The sequence below is a fragment of the Delphinus delphis genome, chromosome 7, assembly GCF_949987515.2.
Source record: "Delphinus delphis chromosome 7, mDelDel1.2, whole genome shotgun sequence".
Classification (NCBI taxonomy): domain Eukaryota; kingdom Metazoa; phylum Chordata; class Mammalia; order Artiodactyla; family Delphinidae; genus Delphinus; species Delphinus delphis.
In genome coordinates, this window is record NC_082689.1 from 33,425,595 (window position 1) to 33,453,453 (window position 27,859).

At 39.1% G+C, this 27,859-nt stretch overlaps 1 protein-coding gene across 8 annotated transcripts; it reads left to right on the forward strand.

The window, feature by feature from the left end:
* Positions 1-27,859, forward strand: SUMO1 (small ubiquitin like modifier 1). 8 transcript variants are annotated; one of them, XM_060016284.1, is made up of 7 exons: positions 1-152; positions 7,569-7,673; positions 8,706-8,851; positions 14,657-14,731; positions 18,850-18,922; positions 21,393-21,464; positions 26,744-27,859. In XM_060016284.1, exons 2-7 carry the CDS (start codon positions 7,644-7,646, stop codon positions 26,810-26,812), a joined length of 465 nt encoding a protein of 154 aa, XP_059872267.1. In that variant the 5' UTR covers positions 1-152; positions 7,569-7,643; the 3' UTR covers positions 26,813-27,859. The 8 variants fall into 8 exon arrangements, with proteins under 8 accessions (XP_059872267.1, XP_059872268.1, XP_059872275.1 ...); XM_060016285.1 differs by having other exon boundaries at positions 7,572-7,673; XM_060016287.1 differs by lacking the exons at positions 7,569-7,673; positions 8,706-8,851 and adding exons at positions 839-1,102; positions 3,720-3,759 and having other exon boundaries at positions 7-152; positions 18,845-18,922; positions 26,744-27,609.

Genomic DNA, 27,859 nt, shown 5'->3' on the forward strand with positions numbered 1-27,859 from the left:
TGACGCCAGGCGTAGCGGAAGTGCCTCCCGCCGCGGTGTTGTGCTGTGGGGAAGGGAGACGGATTTGTAAACCCCGGAGCGAGGTTCTGCCTACCCGAGGCCGCTGCTGTGCGGAGACCCCGGGGGAAACCACCGTCACCATGTCTGACCAGGTACTGGCCTGGGAGCCATACGATGGCGGTGGCCGAGGCCTTACTCCGCACGTCCGCCAGCCGCTCGGCTGGGGCCGGGGATGGAGGCGCGGGGGAGGGGAGCCGGAATGGGGGAGGGGGCGGCCGGTGGGGACTGGGCTGGCGAGGGAGGGGAGTGGAGTAGGACCGGAGACGCCCGGGCCTGCCGCGGGCCTTCGGGAGCCGCCCTGGCCCTCGCCTGGCTGGCTCATCACCCCCTGTGCCCCAGCGCCTCCGGTCGCGGCCTCAAGTCGTCTCCCTTCTTTCTCCGGGGCCGACCAGGTGCAGAGAGCACAGCTTCCACTTTCCCGAGAGGGTCCGTGGGGAACCCGTGTGCCTGCCTCTTCAGAGGACTCATTGCAAAAGCAGGGCCCTAGGCCCCAGTTATGTAACGGGAGAGATTACCTGCCCCGGAGCCTCCGTGGCCCTGAAAAGCGGGTGGACTCCACTTTTGGGTTCTTAGTCTTTAGATAGTCTTGGAGTGGGGGCGGGGGGGAGGGAGACATTGTCTGGTGTTGCTGGGAACCTAGAAAGCTCTGCCTTCCGTTCGGATTGCAGCTGGGGCCGGGCTGTCTCTGCTCTGCTCTGAGTCCTTTTCCGTGTGGGTGTGCAGAGCTGTCGCCTCTTTCTTGTACTTTCCTATTTCTTACTCGGGATTGGTTCAGTAGCTCTCCAGTTGTAAGAGAGAACTCTGAATAATCAAGAAACAAAGTAGAACAAAACTGCTAGAGCAACAGAAAGCGTTTCATCTGGGCGTTAACATGAAGATGACTGATACCTTTGAGGAAAAGGATAGGAAAACTTCGTGTATGTAGAGCAGTTGCAGAACATTTGCAGAAAGCTTCCTGTTATAGCAGAGTGCTCCATCTGAATGTTAATATCAAGAATTTACTTGGGATTTGCACTCAATCAGGAGTGTTTGATTTTATGTGGTAAGTTTTTCTTCCTCATCCTTTTCTATTTAACCATGTTTATGGCTAGTTTTTACTTTATAGGTTTTTTGTCTGGACTTTGTTTTGTTTGCTCAGACGACTTTGACTTTTTAAAGTATTTTTGGACCTTTTGCTTGTTTAGTGATAATTATCTAGAAAACTGTTTCTCATTCAGCCCCATAATGTACTTGAACTTTTAAAGTTAACACACTTATTCCCTTGGCTTTTAACCCAGTTCAGTTTTGTACCACTTGGTGAGAGCAAGTGAGGCTTTTGTGGATTTGTACTGTTGCGCAAAACGTACATTTATATTTTTAAGGTTAAACCATAATCTAGATTAGTTTTGGGTGGATCTTATTACTAACAGTCTAGATTAATTCCCAAATTGGTATGGGAATGGCATTATAACTGTCTCCCTAGATAGTTGTTTACTTGGTTACCAGGGAGGAAAGAACAGGTGTAAATGCTTAATTTCATCAGCCTTTTATTTTGATGCTCAGAAGTGGCTAGAAATCCTGTTGAAATTTACTATAGTCTGATGAAAGAGCAGTGTACAGAAGGGATTATACAGTAAATTGTAGAATTTATTGCTCCAGTTTGAATTCCAGTCATTTAAAAGAGACTTGAAGGAAGAAATAAAGGACCTAGGACACTAACAGGTGCCTCTAGGCCAGAGGTTCTTTAGGTTCTTTTCAGGGGGTCCTTGGGGCCAAAACAATTTTCACGATAATACTAAGACATTGTCTTTTCCACTGTCATTCTTTCATGAGTGTTCAGTGGAGTTTTCTAGAGATTGACATGACCTGGTATATCACAACAGATTAAAATGTATCAGTAGAAGCAGATGTGGAAATCCAGCTGCTGTTAAGCCAGACATTGAAGAGATTTGCAAAAATGCAAAACAATGCCACTTTTCTTACTAGTTTTGTTTTGAAAATATGTATTTTTTAAGATTGATGCTTCATTGCTACTTTCAAGAAATTGTGATTTATATACACAGTACCATTTAATGAGGGTAGCATCATATCCTTACCAGTGTTTCATATTGCTATTATTAAAATTTTTCGGGACTTCCCTGGTGGTGCAGTGGTTGAGAATCTGCCTGACAGTGCAGGGGACATGGGTTCAATCCCTGGTCTGGGAAGATCCCACATGCCGCGGAGCAACTTAGCCTGTGCGCTACAACTACTGAGCCTGTGCTCTAGAGCTCGCGAGCCACAACTCCTGAGCCTGTGTGCCACAACTACTGAAGCCTGCGTGCCTGGAGCCCATGCTCCGCCACAAGAGAAGCCACCACAATGAGAAGCCCGTGCACTGCAATCAAGAGTAAGCCCTGCTCGCCGCAACTAGAGAAAGCCCATGCACAGCAACGAAGACAAAACGCAGCCCCCCCAAAAAAAAGTTTTTTTCATAAATAGCAACATGAAAAATATTTTTAATAAAAATACATTATTTGCTAATATATATTGGGTTTATTATCTTAAAATGAATTAATATGTATATAAAACATTTCTCAGTTTCAGTGTCTAATACTGCAAACCTCAATAGATATAACCAACTTCACAAAAGCTTTATGGGGTTCTAAATAATTTTTAAGAGTGTAAAAGAGTCCTGTGACCATAAAGTATGAGCACTGTTGCTCTAGGCTGATTGACCAATGTCGTTGTTAATAATAATCGGGACCCAGTACAATTTTAGTGTTGGGATGCTAAGGATTTAAAGAGATAGGAAGCTGAACTCTTACCCTGATGAGGCTTATGAGTGAGAGTAAGAATTCCAAGTTACTACTGTGCCATATCAGCAGCATGAGACTGAACCACTGTCCCCAAAAGACAATATAAACCAGGTTGTTTTAGAACAATGTATTTTCTGAGGCATCTCTCAGAAGGTTATTGTCTGTGCTAAGATATTGGAATTGAGTAATAATTTCAAGTTAAAATAGGTGGACAGGGCTTCCCTGGTGGCGCAGTGGTTGAGAGTCCGCCTGCCAATGCAGGGGACACGGGTTCGTGCCGTGCCCCGGTCTGCTGAGCCTGCGCGTCTGGAGCCTGTGCTCCGCAACGGGAGAGGCCACAACAGTGAGAGGCCCGCGTACCGGAAAAAAAAAAAAAAAAAAAAAGGTGGACATTAAAGTCACACAAGACTTGAATTGCTGGGTTCTCCATTGACTAATGAAAAATGATTATTTTTGGAATTTGAATGAAATAATTTCTCATAATTCTAACAATGCCATCATTATCCAGTGTACCATTATTGAATAATCCTCTAATACAGGTTCTAAACCTGAGGATCATGAATCCTAAGGGCTGAAAATCCACTGAAATTGTATGGAAATTGTATGAAGTTATATTTGTGCATGTGTATTTTTTTTAGGGAGAAAGGATCCATAGCTTTCATAAGGGGTACGTGATCCCTCAAAAAAGGTGAAGGACTAGCCTTTAACCAATAATAGAGACCTGATTGGGTGCTCACTTTTAGCCTAATTTCGCGTTGCAGCAAAACTGAGCACTTACATAGAACAAGAAGTTTAATATCAAACTGGTAAGGGTAATTTGTACAAATATTTTTCCTTCTTCCTTCCTTACATTCACATTTATAGTGTTTTTTTTCACATCAGAATCATGAAAGGCAGCATGGACTTCAGCTCTTCAATTCAGGTCTGTTAATTTGTAATAATTGGATAACTGATTTGCTTCAAATGCTGACTGAATCTGTTGTAGCAGTTTTACTCTGTCCGTCCCCACCTCAGAGAGAGGGCGGGCAGAGAGGGAGAGAGAGAGAGATATTGATTGAATGATCTCCTTTTATCTTTAGTGAAGGATTTTGAAGCATTATGTAATTCTGGTTATCTGTTGGTACCTGACAGACTACTTCAAAATGTAATGGCTTAAAGCAAAAGTCTTGTTTTGCCCATAAATTTGCAATTTGGGCAGGGCTCTGTGGGTTGGGCTCATCACTGCTCCTTGATGTGTGGGGTCTCTGCTGGGATTACTCACATGACTGTGGGCTGTAACGGATGGGTTCTTCATATAGTCTCAAGGCCTCTGTGAGTGCTCTCGTCATGTATTCTCTTGAGCATGGGGACCCCAGGATATTCAGACTTATGGAAGCTCAGGGCTCACAAGAGAGTGTTCTAGAGAACCTTGGGTGGAAACCCCAAGCCTTCTAGAACCTAACTTTGGAAGTCACTTCTGCATTCTGTTGGTTAGGCAAATCACTAAGCCCAGCCCAGATTCAGGGGAAAGGCATTTATTTTTATTGAGATATATGTGACATATAACATATTAGTTTCAGGTGTACAACGTAATGATTCAGTATTTGTATATATTGTGAAATGATCACCACAATAGGTCTAGTTAACATCCATCACCACAATGGTTACAAATGTTCTTTTTTTTGTTTTTGAATTTTATTTAATTTTTTATACAGCAGGTTCTTATTAGTTATCCATTTAATACACATTAGTGTATATATGTCAATCTCAATCTTCCAGTTACAAATTTTTCTTGTGATAAGAACTTTTAAGATCTACTGTCAGCAACTTTCAAATATACAATACAGTATTATTAACTATAGTCACCAAGGGAAAGGCATCTAAACTCCATTTCTTAATAGGAAGAGTAACAAAGAATTTGCAATTATCTTTAGTCTACCACATTAATTGTATTTCTTTTGTTAGGATAGCGTTATTCCCTGCAGCATTCTTTATATCTCTCTGTTGTTGATGTTTGCTGATCTTTCTGTTAGCTTGAGATAGCAGGAGAATATGATAAACTAGGTGTATATTAAAGTTCATAATTATGTATACTATTTATGTCATAGAATAAGTATAACATACTTATAAGTATGTTAAGAATAAGTATTAACATACATAGCTGCATACTGTAGCTGACTTGAGCATCTAGTTAGTGATACATATATTAAACATTCCATGCCCCAGGAGAGGAATGATGTATTCTGTCTTCTCTCTGACAGATATACGAAGTGCTGCTAGTAAATGTTGCAAACATATTGATTATAATGAAACATTTCAAATAAAATGTTACCTGAACATTATTTAATAGTATTTTAAAAACTGAGTATGATTATTATGTTAGAGTACTCATGAAGGGGACTTCCCTGGTGGCGCAGTGGTTAAGAATCCACCTGCCAATGCAGGGGACACAGGTTTGAGCCCTGGTCCGGGAAGATCCCACATGCTGTGGAGCAACTAAGCCCGTGCGCCACAACTAACGAGCCTGTGCTCTAGAGCCTGCACGCCACAACAACTGAGGCTGTGTGCTACAACTACTTGTTGCAGAGCACGGGCGCCTAGAGCCCGTGCTCCGCAACAAGAGAAGCCACCACAATGAGAAGCCCGCGCTCGCTGCAACTAGAGAAAGCCTGTGCTCAGCAACGAAGACCAAACGCGGCCAAAAATAAATAAATTAAATTAATTAATTAAAAAAAAAGAGTACTCAGGGTTAGTGGAGTAGTTCAGATTTCAAAACTGTAAAGCAGTTGTCAAATATCTATTGACACTCATTAGCCCCCCATACCAGTTAGGATGTTTCTATTATAGGTTATATATTTAGTGTTGTAATCATTTATTTAAATGCCTTTCTGCATTTTACTGTTTGCTTTTCAGGGTCAGGAATCAGGGTTTATTCACCCTTTTTTTCTGAAGTGCCTAGCAGAGTGACTGAATACTTAGTAAAAGTTTTTAAAGGAATGAGTGGTCAGATTCATTCATTTAACAAGTATTTATTGATGTTCCAGGCAGCATTCTAGGCCCTAGAATTGAAAGGTTGCCTCAGAAACGTGAAACAGCAGGTATCTTTCTCCTCCTCTTTCAATTCCCATGGTGTTTTGTTATTGAGGAAGGGTTGGTTGTCATGCAGTAGTTTTCCTTTTATGATGTGTTTGCATACCTTCTGGATCTTTAGTTCTATTAGCAATAGACCTAGTAACGTTATCTCCAAAATTGAATCATTTGCTTCTTCCAGGACATTGGGATATTATCCATTGTTATGGATAATAATAATCCTGCGCTGCTTGTGGGATCTTAGTTCAGTTCCCCGACCAGGGATTGAACCTGGGCCCAGGCAGTGAAAGCACCGAGTTCTAACCACTGGACCACCAGGGAACTCCCATTTTCTCTAAGTCATGTTTGGTATCCCATTTTGGAATGTATTAAAATGGTGTGTGGGTTTTTTTTTGTAGATTATTCTCTGATATTCTACTTTAAAAAAGTCATGTGGGTAAGGCCACACAGATCCTATTATTGAGTACCTTAGTCTTATGGTTTAAAATTTGGAATTCCTGCAACACGACTTAAGTTTATTTAAAGATATGTTGTATTTGTTATACTTTTATATTTTGACCATTCTTTTTGCATTTGATTGCTTTTACTGAGCTATTGAGAATCTGAAGGAAAAGACCTGAAGGAAGGAAGGGTGGAGTTCTGTTTGCTGGACCTGCTGTTCTCAATAGCCAGGGTCAGATATTTTTAAAGGTTTTACTGAAGATAAATATATATATGAAAAAGTGTACATAAATGTACAGTTTGCTGAATTTTCAAAAACTGGTCACATCCATGCAGCCAGCACCCAGATTAAGAACGACTGTCCAGGGCTTCCCTGGTGGCGCAGTGGTTAAGAATCCACCTGCCAGTGCAGGGGACACGGGTTTGAGCCCTGGTTCGGGGAGATCCCACATGCTGCAGAGCAACTAAGCCCGTGCGCCACAACTGCTGAGCCTGTGCTCTAGAGCTCGCGAGCTACAACTACTGAGTATGCGAGCCACAGCTACTGAGCCCACGTGCCACAACTACTGAAGCCTGTGCACCTAGAGCCCATGCTCCGCAACAAGAGAAGCCACAGTGAGAAGCCCATGCACCACAACGAAGAGTAGCCTCCACTCACTGCAACTAGAGAAAGCTTGCATGCAGCAATGAAGACCCAACTCAGCCAAAAAAAAATAATAAAAAAATAAGTAAATTTATTAAAGAAAAAAGAATGACTGTCCTGACTACCAACATAGTTTTGCCTGCTTTTATACATTATAACTTTTTATAAGTGGAATCATACAGTATGTATATATTTCAGTGTATTGCTTCTTTTGCTCAGCATTGTTTGGAGATATGTCTATATTATTGTGTATAGTTGTATGTTGTTAAATCCCATTGCTACATTGCATTCCATTGTATGACTGTACCACAATTTACTTATCTATTCTGTTTTTGATGCACACTGAGCTGGTTTTCTAGGAGCTGTTTTTTAATATAAGCCAAATGCTACCTATTTAGAGCACCTCCTATGTCAATTTGGATTGCTTTTGGACTAAATAACAGAAAATCTGATATATAGTAGGTTAAACAAGTTTGCAGTTTATTTTTCTAATGAAGCAAGAAATTCAGACATAAGTAGTTCAGGGATGGTAAGGCAGCTCCACCATGCCTTCATACTTCTTTCCCCTCTGTCCTTAGCAGGTGTCTTCACTCTGATGCTTGTCTCCTTGCCGGCAAGGTTACTTTGTGTCTTGTTCCAGGCAGGAGAAAGGGATGGAGCAAAGGATAAAAGTATGCCAAAAAGTATGTACCAGCAAAAAGTATGTCACCTTCTATCTGCATGGCCAGCACTGCATCATGTGGCCATAAGAGAAGATTAGAATTTTTTGTTTCTTTCTTTTTTTTGGCTGGCAAATTTAGGCTTCCCTTTGTAAGGAAGAAGGGGAAAATGGATCCTGGATAGGTAATTAACAATGTCTGCCATACCTCTAAATCTGCCTGCTAGTACTTTTGGATACAGTGAAGCCAGTTTGTTCTAGGCTTTGCATAGGTCCATAGTCTACCTGCAGAGAGTAAGGTTTATATAACCAGCAGGATTTCCTTTTCTTTTTTTTTTAAATATAAATATATATATATATATTTTAACTTTAAAACATTTATTTTTGGCTGTGTTGGGTCTTCGTTGCTGTGCATGGGCTTTCTCTAGTTGCAGCGAGCGGGGGCTACTCTTTGTTGTGTGCAGGCTTCTCATTGCGGTGGCTTCTCTTGTTGCAGAGCATGGGCTCTAGGCACGCGGGCTTCAGTAGTTGTGGCGTGCGGGCTCAGTAGTTGTGGTGCACGGCTTAGTTGCTTCACGGCATGTGGGATCTTCCCAGACCAGGGATTGAACCCGAGTCCCCTGCATTGACAGGCAGATTCTTAACCACTGCACCACCAGGGAAGTCCAACCAGTGGGATTTTCAATTATAATCTTTAGTTTCTGAGAAGTTGTCTTTGTTTAGTGTTTAACTGCAATTCTAGGGTTGAATGTAAATTTACGGAAGTCCCAGTGTCTTGACAGCTTGACTTAACTTCAAGTTATGGAGTTAAGTCTGGTCAGTTTTATTTCAAATGTCTAGTACTGTCTCATTAAATTTGAACATAGGCAGCATGCACTGAAAAAATGTGTGTGTGTGTGTGTGTGTGTGTGTGTGTGTATTTTTAGAATTGTGGTAAATCCATTGAAGTATGAGGGAGATGACTTTATTGTAATTTGAGGGTTTGTATCTTTTTTTTTTTTTTTTTTGCTGTACGCGGGCCTCTCACCGCTGCGGCCTCTCCCGCTGCGGAGCACAGGCCCCGGACGCGCAGGCCCAGCGGCCATGGCTCACGGGCCCAGCCGCACCGCGGCACGTGGGATTCTCCCGGACTGGGGCACGAGCCCACGCCCCCCGCATCAGCAGGCGGACCGCCAACCACTGCGCCACCAGGGAAGCCCGAGGGTTTGTATCTTTAAATAATGGATACAGTTATTAGAATCATCCAATTTTTTTTTTTTTTTTCGGTACGTGGGCCTCTCACTGCTGTGGCCTCTCCTGTTGCGGAGCACAGGCCCCGGACGTGCAGGCCCAGGGGCCATGGCTCACGGGTCCAGCTGCTCCGCGGCATGTGGGATCTTCCCGGACCAGGACACGAACCCGCATCCCCTGCATCGGCAGGCGGAATCTCAACCACTGCGCCACCAAGGAAGCCCTAGAATCATCCAATTTAATCCTTGTTGAGCTTTCTTCATTAGGAAATAAAATGAAATAAACTGATGTACAGTGAGAACTATGGTTAACAGAATTTTTGGGAACTTTGAATGTATTTTTAATGAAATGTTTTGTTATGGAAAAATTTAATTGAACGCATATACCCATCTCTTGGCCTATCGTATTTCATTTGCATGACGCCACTCCACTTCATAACATTATTTTGAAACTAACCCAGACATTTTGTCTTTTCATCTGCAAGTATTTCAATATGTATCTCTAAAAGAGAAGGACTTATTCTTTTAACAAAACCAGGATACTGTTGTCCCACCTTTAAAATTGAACAGGTTTGTTAATGTCATCAAATAAGAGTAAATGTATTCTTTATTTTTAGTTTTCCCCAGAATCCCCCCTCTTTCAGAAGAATGAACAATCCTTGTACAACTGGAAGGGTCATTGACAGATTGGGGGTAGTTAAGTGTGGTGCTGTTTTCCTGTGATTGAATTGTCAACATACTGATTGCCATAGTGATTTTAGCAAAGTTCTTGTTCTTTTGACTTTGAAATGGCACAATAAAAACCTTCTGTTGAATTCTGTACATTTGTAAATGAGGATTGTTGTGTTCTCTGTCTTTTCCTGTCCAGTTCTTCTTTTCAGATCCAGCTATCTTCTATTTCTAAGCTGTTTAATTTATATCTTGGAAAGAAGAGTTGGTAGTGCCTGGTGTCTGATAAATTCCTTTTACTGTTCCAGTTACCATGATTTAATCTCTAGATAACACAGACCAGAGAATTTAGAGGTTTCCAGTTCCTGTCTTTGATCTTGTACATACGTTTACTTTTCTTTACATTACCAGTTTCTTCTGCTCTGGGGGCTGTGTAACCTTTCCAGCCAAATCAACCAGCCCTCTCTGGGATTCTCTTTTCTCTGATGACCTACTGTCCCACACCCAGTGCTGAATGCTTTCACTGTTTTGTGACTAGTGTGCCATACCATTCTGTATTGGCTGCTTTTTTACAGGGGAGAGAAGGAAAGAAGGCATACAAAAGACACTAAGATCACTGGAGACAAACTTTGGCCTTTTTTGTCCAAGATCTTCTCATTTTCCAGACTAGTTTGTCAAAGGAAAAGAAAAAAAAAGATAGCACATGAAAAGTTGGGTGACTGCATTAGGCAAGCATGAGGCTATTAAACAAGTGGGTGTAGATGACATTGCTCTAGTTCTTCAGAGTTAGGAAGAGATCACCAAAATGGAGTGACTAGGGAAAGTGGCAGTTTATTTTTGGAAATTTCAAATCCTAGTATTCACATGTTCTTATGAAATTGAAGTGAATTATCTCTTATTCCCAACTGTGAATATAAAACACTGAAAGGATTTTGTTTGTATTGACTATTGTATAGTCAATACAGTAGAAGTATGAAGCGTTAGTAAGGTTTTGTGGTATGATACAGAAAATAGTGCTGTTAGCTTAATTCAGCCAGCATTAAATAATTGCCTGGTATTTGCCTGACACTACAGAGATTATAAAGATGAAAAACTTGGACCCTCTCCTTGTAAACTTGTAGGGAAGTCAAGACATAGAAAACTGTCACAGAAAATGTTAATTTACCAAGTGTATTGAGTATCTTCAAAATATATACTAAACACTGTGCTTGACCAGAAATACAGAGGAGTGTAAGGCATGCCAATAAGGAACTCAATCTGGTGGCAGACGCAGATATGCAAACATGTTATAATAAGATTAAAGTAAGCAGTATGGGAACATTTAAGAGGGTGATGAGGGAAATCATTTTGTAGGAAGCGATGCTTGAGTGGTCTTGAAAGGCGAATAGGGTAGGAAAGGGCATACCAAGCAGAGGTGATTAACATGTACAGAGATAGTGGAGATAAGGTAGAGAGTACCATGTTTAAGGAATTGTAGATCAGTGTGGCTGGAGCAAAAGATATTATTAGCAGGAGAAGTAGGAGAACAAGGCTGGATTGCTACGCAGGGACCAGCCCACAGAAGACCAGTGTATGTTGGCTAAGGAGTTTGAACTTAATCCTGAAGGTTCTTGGCAGATCAGATTGCATTTTAGAGAAATGGCTCTGGTTGTAGTTGGGAAGAATTAATTGAGGGGAGCTAGACTTGGGGCATTTGTTATGCTATTGCAGTAATGCTAATGAGCGACAATGAGCGCCTGAACTAAGGCAGTGGAATGGAGAGAATGAGAGTCACTAAGAGATATAATTGTCAAAATGATGAATGATTAAGTGTGAGATTTAAGAGAGGAAGAGTAGCCAAAGATGACTACTAAATTTCTGTTGTGGGCAGCTGAGTGTATGGTAACCATTTATTGTAATTGGGAATCCAGGAGGAATTGTAGTTTTTTTTGATTCTGGTTTTCAGAAAGAGGAGTTAAAGCTAACAGAGGAGTTAGAGATAATTCATTCAGTTTTGGACACTTAAATTGAGGTGCCTATGGGGACATCCAAAGTGGAGATAGATGTTCAAGCACTTGAAAAAATGAGTGAAACTCAGAAAAGTTGTCAGGTTGGTGAGGATGGTTGTGAGTCATTAGTATCTGAGAGGTAGTTGGAGTTATGGGTCACCCAGGAAGAAGAAGAAAAAGAGGATTAAAGACATGGAACCTAGAGGAGCATCAGCATTTAAGGAAGTGGTCAGGATGAGGAGACAATGGAATGTTGGAGGCCAAAGGTAGAGAGTTTTCAAGGAAGAAGTCATAAGTATCTGTTGGTTAAAGATGAGACTTGAAATTTTCCACTGGGTTTAGCAATAAGGAGTTGAACTGGTAACCTTGGTGAGAGAAGTGTCAAGTGGAATGGTGGGATATAAACCAGAGTACAGTGGGTTGAGAGTAAAAGTGGAAACAGCAAATGCTGAGTACTCTCATAAGAAGTTCGAAGAAAAAGATGAGGCTGACTCCTCGAGAAGACAGTAAAGGGGGAGTGTTTTTAAATTGAGAATAAATGCCATAAAGGATATGAATAAATTGCCAATGGGAGCATTAAAGGAAAATATTAATCCCAGTTGGAAGGTTGAGGGGTGCCGTGGTACCTGGAAGAGTTTTTTTAAATACTGGACTTCAGGTGATGTGTGGGATGGATTTTTGTGAGATGATTTCAAGAGAGGTTGAGAGAGGATATGTATTACAGGTAAAGGAAACAGGAACAGCAAAGGGCTGAAGGTGGAAGAATGTTTATAGACATGTTCAGGGAATAGCAAATAGTCCAATTTAACCAAATCCTTGGTTTGTAAAGGAAGTGGAGAGAGAAAAATGAGAATTGAGCTTGGTAATGGAGGAACTGAATGAGGTGCTGCGGAGTTTGGTTCTAGGCCTTAAAGCACCTTTTTGTTAGGGGTAGTTATACAGTCAGAGAAGCTGTGCTTTAGAAAGAGTTCTGAAGCAGTGTGGACAATGGATTGGAGAAGGGGGAAGAACTCTTTTGTTCTGAGTAGCCTCTGTAGCTACCCTGTCTAGGAAACACTGGAGCAAAATCACTCCCATTATGCTGATGTATTGCTGCTCCGGTTGCAGGGGGATGTTTTTCTCCTTGTGGTTAACTCCTATAAAGCTTCTTAACACCCCTTCTCTTAGTTAAAGAGGACTCAGCGCTTCTTTGCTCTTTGTTGCCCTGCACTGCGTGGAATAAGCTGTCCTTGTCCTCTCTAGATATGTAAAGGAAGAAGGAACTGTTAACTCTGAATATAAATTCATAGAAATGTGGTTGTGAGACTATGTTTGAAGACAGTCTTCTAGTTTTCAGGTGAAATACTGTCTCACTAAAGAAGGTTAATTTGGCCTGCTGCCATAATACGCGGTAGTCAGCAAATGTTGAAAGTACTGCAGAATGGTAAACAGGCAAGGTTTCACACTAATGAAGTCAGTTCTGTTATCTAAGCATTTCCCTGGACTCTAGCCTGTATCTTAAATTTAAAAGCTACTACTTCTAGTTTAATATATTCAATAAATTTTGAATGTTAAAGAGTTTGTTAGTTTTCACTTACTGGTATGAGATAAACAGGTAATGGCCTTGTTACTTTACTTCTGAAATACAGTATAGTTGGTTATATTCTTATCAAGCATGGATTAACAGCTTGAAATTGCTGTGAATCATAAAAAAGCATATATTTAAATAAGTGACTAATATGGTGGCCAAACTAAGGTAAAGTGCATGGGAAAGCTACTTTTTGTTGTTGTTGTTTTTTAAATTAATTAATTAATTTTTGGCTGCGTTGGGTCTTCATTGCTGCGCATGGGCTTTCTCTAGTTGTGGCGAGCGGGAACTACTCTTCGTTGTGGTGCGCGGGCTTCTCATTGCAGTGGCTTCTCTTGTTGCGGAGCATGGTCTCTAGGCGCATGGGCTTCAGTAGTTGTGGTGTGTGGGCTTCAGTAGTTGTGGCTCACGGGCTCTAGGGTGCAGGCTCAGTAGTTGAGGCGCAGGGGCTTAGTTGCTTCGTGGCATGTGGGATATTCCCAGACCAAGGATCAAACCCGTGTCCCTTGTGTTGGCAAGTGGATTCTTAAGCACTGCGCCACCAGGGAAGTCCCGGGAAAGCTACTTTTATCACACCATTGACTGAAATTTACCAAGCTACGCCTTTACTAAAAATGGCTTACTTTTTCTTAGATACTTCATGGCAAAGTTGTTTCAACTAGTTTATTCTAACTTCATTTTCTTTTCAATATGCCTTCATTTGAAATTATCTTATTTATTATTGTATAGTTTATAAGAGGGCTATACTCTTTTGTCTTCCAATTTTGTCTCCTCTTTCCTTTTACTACTTACTCTGTTTGGGCTTTTTTCTTATTCCAGTTTAAGTCTCCTAATTTTTTTTTTTCAGCCAAGCCTAATCTTTTAAAATCGGATATACTGCTTCAGATAGTCTGAAATAATAGCTGATACAAAACTGATTTGTTTTGACTCAAGACTACATTAGGCCAATACTTTGCTATTTGATTTTCCTTTCTAAATAGACTTTGCTTATGTTAATATGATTAATTTATGTTTCTTAGTACAGTTTTGTAATTGGAGTAGTTAACTTCTCCCAGTAGGTTGTGAGAAAATAATCTTGGATTCAACATGTTTGGTTAAGGATTCATGGAGAAGAGCTTCCTATGACTAATAGGAGTTGACTGAAGATAATGGTTTCCAGGTTGTTCCTTTGTGTAGCAGCAATAGCACCACCTGGTAATTAATTAGAAATGTATATTACAGCCCTACCCCAGACCTACTGAATAAAAAACTGGGTATGAGGCCCAGCAGTCTTTTAACAAGTACTTTAGGTGATTCTGATGCTCAGTGAAGTTTTAGAACCATTACTATAGGATTTTTATAGTAAAAGAGACTTCTTTCTTGATTTTTAGTGATCTTTAGAACCGGTGTTTGAGAGAGTAATTGACTTAGGACCTTTTTTGCTTAATTGTCTGGCAGAGCAAAGAAATGCTTGCTGTATTTTCAGGGGCAAGTTTCGTACCGTAAGTCAAAGTAATGGGTGAATAATTAAAATAGCATATAGGAACTTTTATCTTTATATGTACTTTTCTTTCAGGAGGCAAAACCTTCAACTGAGGACTTGGGGGATAAGAAGGAAGGAGAATATATTAAACTCAAAGTCATCGGACAGGTGAGTTTCATTATTTTTCTCCTTTGACCCCGGAATGTGTGAATGATTTCTGACACACAGAGAAAATGATTTAACTAGGGCAAGTTATTTAAAAATGGCGATTCATTTACTACATATGCATCTGTTGGAGGCAGAAGAGGGTGATACTGTTTTCTTAATTGCTCTGCTAGGCAGATATAGATCACCTTAATTTCTTCTAATAAAACTTTTTTCTTGGTTAGCATGCTTCGGTGGCAAATATAGCGACTTCTCTTGAGTGATAATGCTAGGACCCTTAAACCAAAGGGCCTCTCAGGCCTTTTCTTGACCCCTTTCTCCTTCTTGGCACCTTATTTCTACAGACTCTGGCCTGTATCTTATTGACTCTTTTTGAGATGTTAACAGATAATTAAAGTTGAGCTGAAAATTATTGGAGGAATGCATCTTCATAGTTTTTTTTTTAAGGGACAAAAGAAAGAACTAGTAGACACTCACCATGGAAGCATGAGAGTACCATTTCCCCACATTCTCTGAAACATGGGATATTAGCAGTCTTTCAATTTTGGGCCAGTGTAATAGCTAGACATTTTATTTTGCATTTCTCTGATTATCAATGAGGTATAATTTTTTTGCCTATTACGTTTATATTAATCGTGTGTTCATATCCTTTTCCTATTTTCTGTGATCATGTTATTTTGAAAATTTTTATTAAGATATAATTCAGATACCATAAATTCATCATTTAAAATGTATAATTTAGGTGCTTTAGTATATTCACAAGGCTGTACAACCATTACCATTATTTGATTCCAGGACATTTTCATCACCCCAAAAAAGACACAGTGTATTCATTAGCATAATTCCCCATCTTCCTTTCCCCCCAGCCTCTAGTAACCGCTAATCTACTTTACTTTCTGCGTTTGTGGATTTGCCTATTTTGGACATTTCATGTAAATGGAATTACATGATTTGTGACCTTTTTGTGTCTGGCTTCTTTTATTTAGCATAATATTTTCAAGGTTCATTCAAATTGTAGCGTGTTTCAGTATTCCACTCCTTTTTATGGCTGAATAACATTTCATTGTATGATATACCGAGTTTGTTATCCATTCATCAGTTAATGGACATTTGGGTTGTTTTCATATTTTGGCTATTATGAATAATATTGCTATTAACATTCATTGTAAGTTTTGTGTGGATATGTTTTCAGTTCTCTATATATCTAGGAGTGGAATTGTTGGGTCTAATATAGTAGTAACGTTTTTAAACTTTTTGAGGAGCTTCCAAACTGTTTTTAGTGGTGGCCGCACCATTTTACATTCCCACCGACAATGTATGAAGGTTTGTTATTTTACATTCTAGTTAATATTTGCTGTTGTCTTTTTTTAATAGTCATCCTAGCGAGTGTGAAGTGGTGTCTTGTGTTTTTGATTTGCATTTCCCTGATGGTTAATGATGAGTATCTTTTCCTGTTCTTATTGCCCATTTGTACATCTTCTTTGGAGAAATGTCTATTCCGATCTTTTGTCCATTTTTAGATTGGATTACTTGTCTTTATTTTTGAGTTGTAATAACTCGTCATATATATTTAAGATATTAGATCCTTATCAGATAGATGGTTTGCAAATGTTTTCTCCCATCTTTGGGTTGTCTTTTCACTTTCTGAGTTGTGTCCTTTGCAGAAACAGTTTTTAATTTCGATGAATTGAATTTATTTTTTCTTTTGTTACTGTGATTTTAGTGTCATATCTAAGAAACTATTACCCAATCCAGGGTCGCAAAGATTTATATCTATAGAGTCTTCTAAGGTTTTTATGGTTTTAGCTCTTACATTAAGTTTTTGATCATTTTGAGTACTTTATGAATGATTTTTGTATGAGTTTGAAGAAGAGTCTAACTTCTTTCTTTCGCATGTGGCTATCTATTTGTCCCAGACCATTGATTGAAAAGTCTGTCCTTTTCACATTGAATTGCTTGACATTTTTGTCAAAATCAATTGACCATAGATATATATGGGTTTACTTCTGGGCTGTCAATTTTATTCCACTGATTTACAGGCATACGTCAGAGACATGCGGGTTTGGTTCCAAACCACTGCAATAAAGCGGATCACATGGATTTTTTGTTTCCCAGTGCATCTGAAAGTTATGTTTACACTATAATGTAGTTTAAGTGTGCAATAGCACTTTGTCTAAAAAAACCAATGTACATACCTTAGTTAAAAAATGCTTTATTGCTGAAAAGTGCTAACCATCATCTGAGCCTTCAGTGAGCCTTTTTTTTGCAGGGGTAGGGTTTGAAATATTTAGAGAATTACCAAAATGTGACACAGAGACCCGAAATGAGCAAATGCTATTGGAAAAATGGTGCCAGTAGACCTGCTCAACTCAGGTTTGTCACAGAGCTTCAGTTTGTAAAAAAACATAGTATCTGCAAAATGCAGTAAAGCAGAGTGCAATAAAATGAGGTACGCCTGTGTATGTTTGTCCTATGCCATGGAGTACCTTTTTAACAATTACTGATTTGTAGGAGTGCTTTATATTTTCTTGATTTTTCTTGTCTGTTATATATGTTGTGAATATTTTCTTCAGGGTCTCTTAACTTTTGTGGTGCTTCTTACTGTATAGATGGTTTATGTTTTTATTAAGTCACATTTATCAATCTCCTTTTTTTTTTTTTTTTTTTTTTTTAGTGGTTTCTGAGTTTAAATCTTGCTTTAAAATAAGGATTTCCCAGTGTCAAGATTAGGGAAAAAGTCTCTCCCTAAGAAGAACAGAAAATATTAAAAATTTTTTTTAATGTTAGCTCTTTAATTCATCTGGAACTGATTTTAGCTTATGGTGTGACGTATTGCTCTAGAAATTTTGTCAGTTTGTGAAATTATACATAGGACAAGAATTTGTATTTATTTATTTATTATAAATTAAAAAAAAATTTGGCCACACCTCACAGCATACGGGATCTTAGTTCCCTGACCAGGGGTTGAACCCAGCCCCTGCAGTGAAAGCGCTGAGTCCTAACCACTAGACTGCTAGGGATTTCCCTGTTATTTTTAAAGATAATTATAGTTACAGGGCTTCCCTGGTGGTGCAGTGGATAAGAATTCGCCTGCCAATCCAGGGGACACGGGTTCAAGCCCTGGTCCAGGAAGATCCCACATGCCGCAGAGCAGCTAAGCCTGTGCGCCACAACTACTGAGCCTGTGCTCTAGAGCCCACAAGCCACAACTACTGAGCCCATGTGTCACAACTACTGAAGCCCATGCGCCTAGAGCCCGTGCTCCACAGCAAAGAGAAGCCACCGCGATGAGAAGCCCGCGCATGGCAACGAAGAGTAGCCCCTGCTCGCCGCAACTAGAGGAAGCCTGCGCGTAGCAACAAAGACCCAACACAGTCAAAAATAAACAAACAAATAATTAATTAAAAAAAATTATAGTTACAAACAAAACATGCAACTTCCACTAACACGTATTTGTGAATGTGATATGTAATCATTAGGATTGGCTTTGAAATTTTTACAGTATGCAAGTGCCAGTATTTTTTTCTGATGGTTGCCTGGTAGTTTACTTGACAGTCTGGGTAGAAAAAAATTATCTGTGATCCCATATATCAATTTGACTGACTCATTTCACTCATGCAAGAGAAGCCAGACTCTGTGTGGTGACTTTTTATGGCAGGAGTAAGTGTCTGTTATTTTGTGGTCTACGTCCCTTTTGTAGGTTTTACCGTCTTCAGTGACACTTCAGTTGTGGGGGTACTTTTTGTTTTGAGTTGCCTTTGGGAGTTTGTGACAGTTCACATTTTCATTTTGAAAACAGAATAGGCATGCAGTTCTGAAGGAATGCATTCTTTCACATACATACTTTTACTTACGCTGCTAATTATAACACCTCAAACAGATTATCTTTATGTTCGTTTTATTAAATTTATTTTGAAATGGGTATATAGCAACTTTGAGGATGATTAGAGTATTTTAATAAACCTGTTAGGAATGCTAAAAAGAATATTTTGGTGGGAAAATATAGGAGACAAGGTATACATTTCTATTTGTAGTATATGTGTAATTAAATAATTTGTTTCAAGCAAAGCAAATAGCTTACACAGAGAGTGACTTTTTTCCCTCATATCTCCGTAGGATAGCAGTGAGATTCACTTCAAAGTGAAAATGACAACACATCTCAAGAAACTCAAAGAATCATACTGTCAAAGACAGGTTTGTATGTTATAATATTAAATTCAGTGCTTTATATATCATTAATTTTTCTTTCTTGTCAAAAGAAAAGTAATCCTTTGAGACTTCTCTGGTGGTCTAATGGTTAGGACTTTGCAAGAAGAAAAAGATCATCTAGGTGTTAGGATAAGTAAAACAATAAATATTTGTTTCTGTTTTGGTTTTTTTTGGCCACTCTGCGTGGACTGTGGAATCCTAGTTCTCTGACCAGGGATCGAACCCGCATCCTTGGCAGTGAAAGCGCAGAGTCCTAACCACTGGACTGCCAGGGAATTCCCTGTTTCTGTTTTTGATATTAATTGTTATGCTCAGTAAAGTCTTTGAATTGGGGCTCAACTAGCTCACATTTGTCATAATGATGGGAGCTAAAATTGGAAACGAACGTATTAAGTGCAGTATGCTAATAGGTACTTGGATACATTGTCAATTACTGTTGACAACAACTCTGAAGAAAATTATATGGTCTTTTTACCTCATCTGTAAATGAGAGAGTTGATTATTGAGAAAAAACAGTGCAAAAGTGAAAACTAAACTGATCCAGAATTGAAGGTGCTAGGTTTGGGGAGATAATATAACATCAAGTTAGTATAATTTCTAGCTTTCTTTTTTATGCTTCATAGTCTACAGTCTTTAGAAGTTTCTATACTCAGTTCACAGAGGCTTGATAATTTTTTTCTTATATTTGCTGATATACGAGGAATGGGACACTCAGTATATCTGAAGTATGGAATACTTACCCAATAGAGAGAGATTGAATCATCTTTCCATTTTGATTTTATAGACTGGTTTCTATAGAAACTTTTTTGACTTCAGCATAAGATATTTCATTTTTGAAAGATCCTATAGTTAAAATCAAAGAATATTCCACTCTTGTCAGTCATGTTTATTCTTTTTTTTTTTTTTTTTTTTTTTTGCGGTAAGCGGGCCTCTCACTGTTGTGGCCGCTCCTGTTGCGGAGCACAGGCTCCAGACGTGCAGGCCCAGTGGCCATGGCTCACGGACCTAGCCGCTCCGTGGCATGTGGGATCTTCCCGGACCAGGGCACGAACCCGTGTCCCCTGCATCAGCAGGCAGACTCTCAACCACTGTGCCACCAGGGAAGCCCAGTCATGTTTATTTTTAACATAACCCTGGAAATAATTTTTATTTATTTATTTATTTATTTATTTATTTATGGCTGCTTTGGGTCTTCGGTGCTGCATGTGGGCTTTCTCTAGTTGTGGCGAGCAGGGGCTACTCTTCGTTGCGGTGTGCAGGCTTCTCTTTGCAGTGGCTTCTCTTGTTGTGGAGCACAGGCTCTAGGCTTGCAGGCTTCAGTAGTTGTGGCTCGTGGGCTCCGGAGTGCAGGCTCAGTAGTTGTGGCGCACGGGCTTAGTTGTTCCACATCATGTGGGATCTTCCCGGACCAGGGCTCAAACCCGTGTCCCCTGCATTGGCAGGTGGATTCTTAACCACTGCGCCACCAGGGAAGTCCCAACCCTGGAAATAATTTAAAACCAGGGTATTTCCTGGTGGTCCAGTGGTTACGACTTGGCTCTTCCACTGCTCCCAGGTTCAATCCCTGGTCGGGGAACTAAGATCCCGGAAGCGTGGCCAAAAAAAACACAAAAAATAGTTTAAAACCAAATACAGGGTAAGTTTGCAAGGTCTCATATATTTAAGTATAGTACATATTGGAAGATAGTTTGAATCTTTTTGGATGTTTTTGGGATAGTATTGTATTGAAACAGTGAAAATCTTAACACATTTGTTATTGAGCAGAACTTTCTAATACTTTTGGACTAAATGATTCTTGATTTGTACTTATTAGTGAAGTTATTTCTCTTTAAATGAGCCATCTATTCTCTTTTAGCTATTTTTGTGGAATAAGTGATTAGAAAAATATATTTTAATACCTTTTGTGATATTTATAGTGCTGTAAATGGCATCACAGGTTTACTGTAGTTTATCTGGCTTGCTCCTGTGCTTTACCGAATTTCTGATTTAATCTGTTTAAAAACCAATTTTGCTTGTACAGTTGGAAGCTAGTGAGGCTGCTCATCCAATATCTGACTTTATCTTTATGTTAGCCTACAGATTTGAGAGGAAGCTATATAGAATAGTGGTTAAGAATGCACAGGCTTAGGAGCAGATTTAGCCTTCAGTTCTTGGCTAGCTTGTGTGCCTTCTCCATACCTTAGATTCCCTAGCTGTGAAATGAAGGTAACGTGATAATACCTACCTTCCAGGGCTGTTGTGATGAAAATTTATGATTATGTTTATAAAATACTTGGTACAGGGAGTGCCTAGCAAATAGTTGGTACTCAGCAAATGATAATTATGATAGAATTAGCTCTCTAGTTTTATTATGTTCTACATATTCTGTTGAAACTTTCATATTTGGTTTTTGTGCATCAAAGTACCTGTTATCTCTTCTAAGATTTGTATATTTGTATGTTTTCTACCTTTTTAGGGAGTTCCCATGAATTCACTCAGGTTTCTCTTTGAAGGTCAGAGAATTGCTGATAATCACACTCCAAAAGAAGTGAGTATAATTTCTTCTCTGATTCAAGGCATATTTTAAATTCTGCATTGAATGATTTGGTTCACTGGTACCATTAAACTGTCCTTTTCTTGAATATTCTCTGATTTAACTGGTATATCATTTGTTAAAGAGAAAAATTATCTTTTGAGTTGAACTTCCCTTGTATTGCCTTCAAAAAGTGCCTGTAAAAAGAGAGGTAGAAAGTAGAAAATGAGTACTGAACTTGTCATAAGGCACATACTACGTCTTTTTGAGGATGGACAGATGGTCCTCAAATTTGGCAGATTTCTGGTACATTTTCATGGTGATGGTGACCTTCACAGTTCAATTTTGACTTTTGACCCATTTTGAGAACTTAATATAGAAGCTTAGTGTATATTAACATAGTTGGCTCTATCATCTTGGTTTACATTTTTTAATGCTTCTGTGCCTTTATTTGTGTTATTGTATGTATGGACTGTTTTCTCTGTTTATATATTCCACCCTCTCTATTCCCATCCCCACTGCCACCCCCCAGGCATTTGAAAGTAATAAAGTGTGAGAGAGAATGTGTGTATTTATATTTACACAGATTCCCCCCTCCAAATACAAAATAACATTTTTGATATTTCTGATAGTGGGAACAGTGTATGGTTATTATTAGTTTTTTGGTTTAAAAACATTTCAAACTTACAGAATTATGAGACTAGTATAATATTCTCCTTTATAACCTTTTTCCTAGATGCACCAGTTATTAACATTGTGCTATGTTTGCTTTTTTGTTCTCTCTGTATATACAGATTATCATTATTGGTGGGCCATTTGATATGGGCCCTTTATCCCTAAATATTTCAGTGTTATTGTTCTCCTAAGAGCCACAGTTAAATTATCTAGTTTAAGTGATTTAACCTTGATACAATACTGTAATTGAATATACAATCAAAATAGTCTGATTTTACCATCTGTCTCAGTGAGGTCCTTTATAGCGCCCTCCCTTTTTTTTTTTTTTTTTAACTTGACCTGGGATCTTATCCAGGATATGCATTCTAACTAGTTATCATGCCTCTTAGCTTTAATGTGGAACAATTACTCAGTCTTCGTTTTTCATTACACTGACATTTTTTAAAAGAATTCAGGCCGGCTGTATTTTAGAATGTCCTTCAATTTGGGTTTGTCTGTTGTTTCCTCATGATTAGATTCAGTTTTGCATTTTTGGTAGGAGTAGCACAGAGTGAAGCTGTGAAATTCCGAGTGCATCGTATCAGGAGTTAGATGATGTCCATTTGTCCTGCTATGGGTAATATTAACTTTGGTCATGTAGTTAAGATGGTAACTGCCAGATTTCTTATCCATTGTAAAGTTATCATTTTCTTTTGTAATTAATAAGTAATTTGTGGGGAGATACTTTGAAACTGTGTGAATAATGACGTTCTTTAGATATTGGCCAGTGGGGACCCCTTCAATTTGGCGTCTTTCCTTTTTGACACCTCTCCGTCTCTTTAGAAAGTTTTTATTTTGAAATAATTTTCAATTTATGGAAAATCTGCAAGAATAGTCCAAAAAACTGTACTCTTTTCCGCTTAGATTCACCAGTTTTTAACATTTTGCTACCTATGCTTTATTATTCCCCTCCCCCCACATATAATATATGCGTGTGTATATATATGTATATATCATCCAAACCACTTGGGAGTGGGTTGCATGCACCATGCCATTTACTAAATATTTTAGTGTGTATTTCTTAAGAATAAGTATGTTCTTTTACATAACCACAGTACTGTTAATAAAATTCAGGACACTTAACACTGTTAGAAAACTTTAGTCTTCAACCTAATTTTGTCATCTGTCCCAATTATGCCTCTTATAATAAATTTTCTCCCTCGTCACAGGATCCAGTTCAGTATCAACATATTTTATTTAGGGGTCTCTTTAATTATCTTTAATTTGGAACAGTTCTTCAGCCTGTCTTTGTCTTCATGACATTTACATTTTTGAAGAATACAAACCAGGTATTTTCTAAAAAGTCTCTCAATTTGGGCTGTTCTGTTTCTTCATGACTAGAGTCGGATTATGTATTTTGGGCTGGAATACTACATAAATGGTGATGTGTCTTTCTCAGGGCATAATATCTGGAGTATCTGAAGTCCCTTATCATTGAGTTTAACAGTTGTCTTTTTCCTTTACTGTGTAGTTACTATTTTTCCTGTTTTAATTGAGTAATTTGTGGGCACATACTTTGAAACTATGTGACTATCCTTTTTCTCATCAAACTTTTCCCTGTAGGTTTAGTATCTACGCACTTTCTTAAGTACTTCCTTACTGTCTGGCACAAGATATTCCAAACTCATGTTGTATTTTCCCTGTCCTAGCTTGGCATAATCTCTGCAACACAGAAGATACTTAATACATTTTAGTGACACCTCCCTCACTATCATTAAGAGATTTATCTTCTTAGAAGAAGAATAATGGGGCAGTGGGAGAGAGTAGATATTTAGGGAGTGACCTCTTTGTACTGCTGTTTACTCATCTCTGCTAATGTATTACTTTTTTTTTAAATTTATTTATTTTTGGCTGTGTTGGGTCTTCGTGGTCTTTAGTTGCGGCGAGCGGGGGGCTACTCTTCGTTGCGGTGCATGGGTTTCTCATTGTGGTGGCTTATCTTTGTTGTGGAGCATGGGCTCTAGGCACGCAGGCTCAGTAGTTGTGGCTTGCGGGCTCTAGAGCACAGGTGCAGTAGTTGTGGCACACGGGCTTAGTTGCTCTGCAGCATGTGGGATCTTCCTGGACCAGGGATTGAACCCGTGTCCCCTGCATTGGCAGGCAGATTCTTAACCCCTGTGCCACCAGGGAAGTCCCTCTGCTAATGTACTCCTTAAAGCTGATGGCTTCATATTCTCCATAGTTTGAGGACATGTGCTGCCTTCCTGATTTAAAGGTTCCTTGTAATGTTTGGAATTTTAGTCCTTGCAGTATTTACCAGGCTATATGTGCAATTAAAATTAAATTTTAATAGCCTCTTTAATTAATAATTATTTTAATATTCATATGTCTATCACAATCAAGATACCCATAATACTAGAGCCAATTAATCACTTTAAAAAAATTTCTAAATCCACTTAAGTCTATGTTTTATTTTTAGATTTCTTAGCATATTTAAAATTTTTTTTTTTTTGCGGAACGCGGGCCTCTCACTGTTGTGGCCTCTCCTGTTGTGGAGCACAGGCTCCAGATGCGCCGGCTCAGTGGCCATGGTTCACGGGCGCAGCCGCTCCGCGGCATGTGGGATCTTCCCAGACCGGCGCACGAACCCGTGTCCCCTGCATCGGCAGGCGGACTCTCAACCACTGCGCCACCAGGGAAGCCCCCTTAGCATATTTTAATTTTCACATTTTGTAATTCAGCACAAAATTGTCACCTATAAAATACTGATCTTGGACTTTCCTTTGAAATGTTATTTTTAATTTCTTTTGTGATCCACTATAGTTCATTGGAAACAGTGATGGTTTTTGTTTTCAGTCTGCCTGTTAACAGTGCTCCTTAACTCTGTCTGCACATCAGAATCAACAGATTTACAGTCCTTTGCAAGCCTCACTGAGTGTAACACCTGGGTTTCTATGCCACACCAAGCCCCCTTATGTACTCTTTTATTTTTTAAATAAAGAATACTTGTGTTAAAAATAAATAAACGTATTAGAAAACCAAACTACCAAAGTATATAAAATGGAAAATACACTTTAGATATCTCTTCATTCCCATTTCTCAGAGGCAACCATTATTAATAATGTCTTTTAGAAAAAAATTCCAGAATATTTCAATGCATATAAAGCACATTAAAAAAAACAACTTAATTGCTTATACTTGCTTAATGTTCTGTATAAGGCATTTTAAAGGGTCTTTTTTCTTCTTCTTTTCCTTTCCTTTTCTGTAAGAGTTGAGAAGGACTGGTCTGAAAAATCTAGCTTATACAATTGGAGGTGTCAAATAAGAGTAGAAGTATAGTAAGTTTTCTTCATTGAGTGGTTACTATCAAAGAAAATAATAGTTATATGCCAGAAGGAATTGTAGATGACAAAGCAAACCACTTAGAAATGAATCCTTAGGCAGTATTTTTCTAACTAAAACCACATATATTTCAAAGTGAGATCAGGTTTTTTGAAAGAGATTCTATCAAGTAATTACATCTAGAAGTAAAATGCGTTTTAGAAAATATGCCATCAAACTATTATTTAAACTATTATATACATGTTTGATTAGATTTAAAACTCCCTTAAGGTACTTTTCAGAAACACTTAAATTTTATATGGTGAATAAACTGGGACGTGAAGTTGGCTCAGCAAAATAACATGAATGACTACATAGACATAGTATCAGAGGAAAAGATATACCTCTCTGTTCTTTAAAACTTGGTTGTTTTGGGCTTTCTGGTGGCACAGTGGTTGAGAGTCTGCCTGCCGATGCAGGGGACACGGGTTCGTGCCCCAGTCCAGGAAGATCCCACATGCCGCGGAGCGGCTGGGCCCATGAGCCATGGCCTCTGAGCCTGCACGTCTGGAGCCTGTGCTCCGCAACAGGAGAGGCCACAACAGTGAGAGGCCCGCATACCACAAAGAAAAACAAAACAAAGCAACCTTGTTTGTTTGTTTGTTTTGTTTTGTTTTGGCTGTGCCATGCGGCATATGGGATCTTAGTTCCCTGACCAGGGATTGAACCCATGCCCCTTCATTGGAAGCACAGTCTTAACCACTGGACCACCAGGGAAGTCCCCCTCTCTGTTCTTTAGATTAAAGGAAACAGTATTCTTTTTTTTTTTTTTTTAATAAATTCATTTATTTATTTACGGCTGCGTTGGGTCTTCGTTGCCGTGTGCGGGCTTTCTCTAGTTGCGGCGAGTGGGTTCGTTGCGGTGCACGGGCTTCTCATTGCGGTGGCTTTTCTTGTTGTGGAGCATGGGCTCTAGGCGTGCGGGCTTCAGTAGTTGTGGTGCGTGGGCTCAGTAGTTGTGGCTCACAGCCTCTAGAGCACAGGCTCAGTAGTCATGGTGCATGGGCTTAGTTGCTCCGCGGCATGTGGGATTTTCCCGGACCAGGGCTCAAACCTGTGTCCCCTGCATTGGCAGGCGGATTCTTAACCACTGCGCCACCAGGGAAGCCCGGAAACAGTATTCTTAATTTTAGAACAGGATAACTATGGATTACTTTTGTATCTTTTTGCACTTTAAAACAGTGGCCACATAATTGCAGCCAATTAAAAAAAATAGTACTTTTATATTGTACTACTAACACTTTTCTTTTCTCTTACAGTTGGGAATGGAGGAAGAAGATGTGATTGAAGTTTATCAGGAACAAACAGGGGGTCGTTCAACAATTTAGATATTTTTATTTTTTCTTTTCCCTTAATCCTTTTTTATTTTTAAAAATAGTTCTTTTGTAATGTGGTGTTCAAAACAGAATTGAAAACTGGCACCCCATCTCTTTAGAACATCTGGTAATTTGAATTCTAGTGCCCATTATTCATTATTGTTTGTTTTCATTGTGCTGATTTTTGGTGATCAAACCTCAGCCCCATTCATATCGCCCTCTCCTTTTTAAAAATTATGTGTGTGCACAGAGAGGCCGCCTTTTCCAGGACTGTGCATTTACAGGCTTGTGATAAATAAGATTGACTAATGCGAGTGTTCATAATGACTTTCCAATTGGCCCTGAAGTTCTAGCATGTGATTGCTTCACTCCTGGACTGTGACTTTCAGTGGGAGATGGAAGTTTTTCAGAGAACTGAACTGTGGAAAAATGACCTTTCCTTAACTTGAAGCTACTTTTAAAATCTGAGGGTCTGGACCAAAAGAAGAGGAATATCAGGTTGGAGTCAAGGTGACAGAGGTGGTGAAAATAATGACTAACTCCAAAGATGGCTTCACTGAAGAGAAAGCATTTTAAGATGAAAGAAAAATCTTGTCAGAAGATCCCAGAAAAGTTCTAATTTTCATTAGCAGTTAAAGTTATTCATGCAGAAGTGTATACAGCAGAACGCTGCTCTTTTTGACTTTATTTGTACTTTTTGGCCTGGGATATGGGTTTTAAATGGACATTGTCTGTACCAGCTTCATTAAAATAAACAAAATATTTGTAAAAACCGTACCAATGTTCATTTTTTTTCATTTTATTTTTAATTGTACAGAAGGAAAAAAGAAAATGCTTAAAACATGAGGTTTTCTTGCATAATACTGGAAATTATTGTTTGTACATGGTACACATGTTTTCTTTAGTACTGTGATGACGATCATGACTTTGAAGCCCTGAAAGTTACTGAAGTGCCTTCTGAATTAAGGATTTAATTAAGGCCACAATACCTTTTTAAATACCCAGCGTTGTTTTTTTTAAAAACTTGATATTCCTGTATGGTGCATATATATGATACAG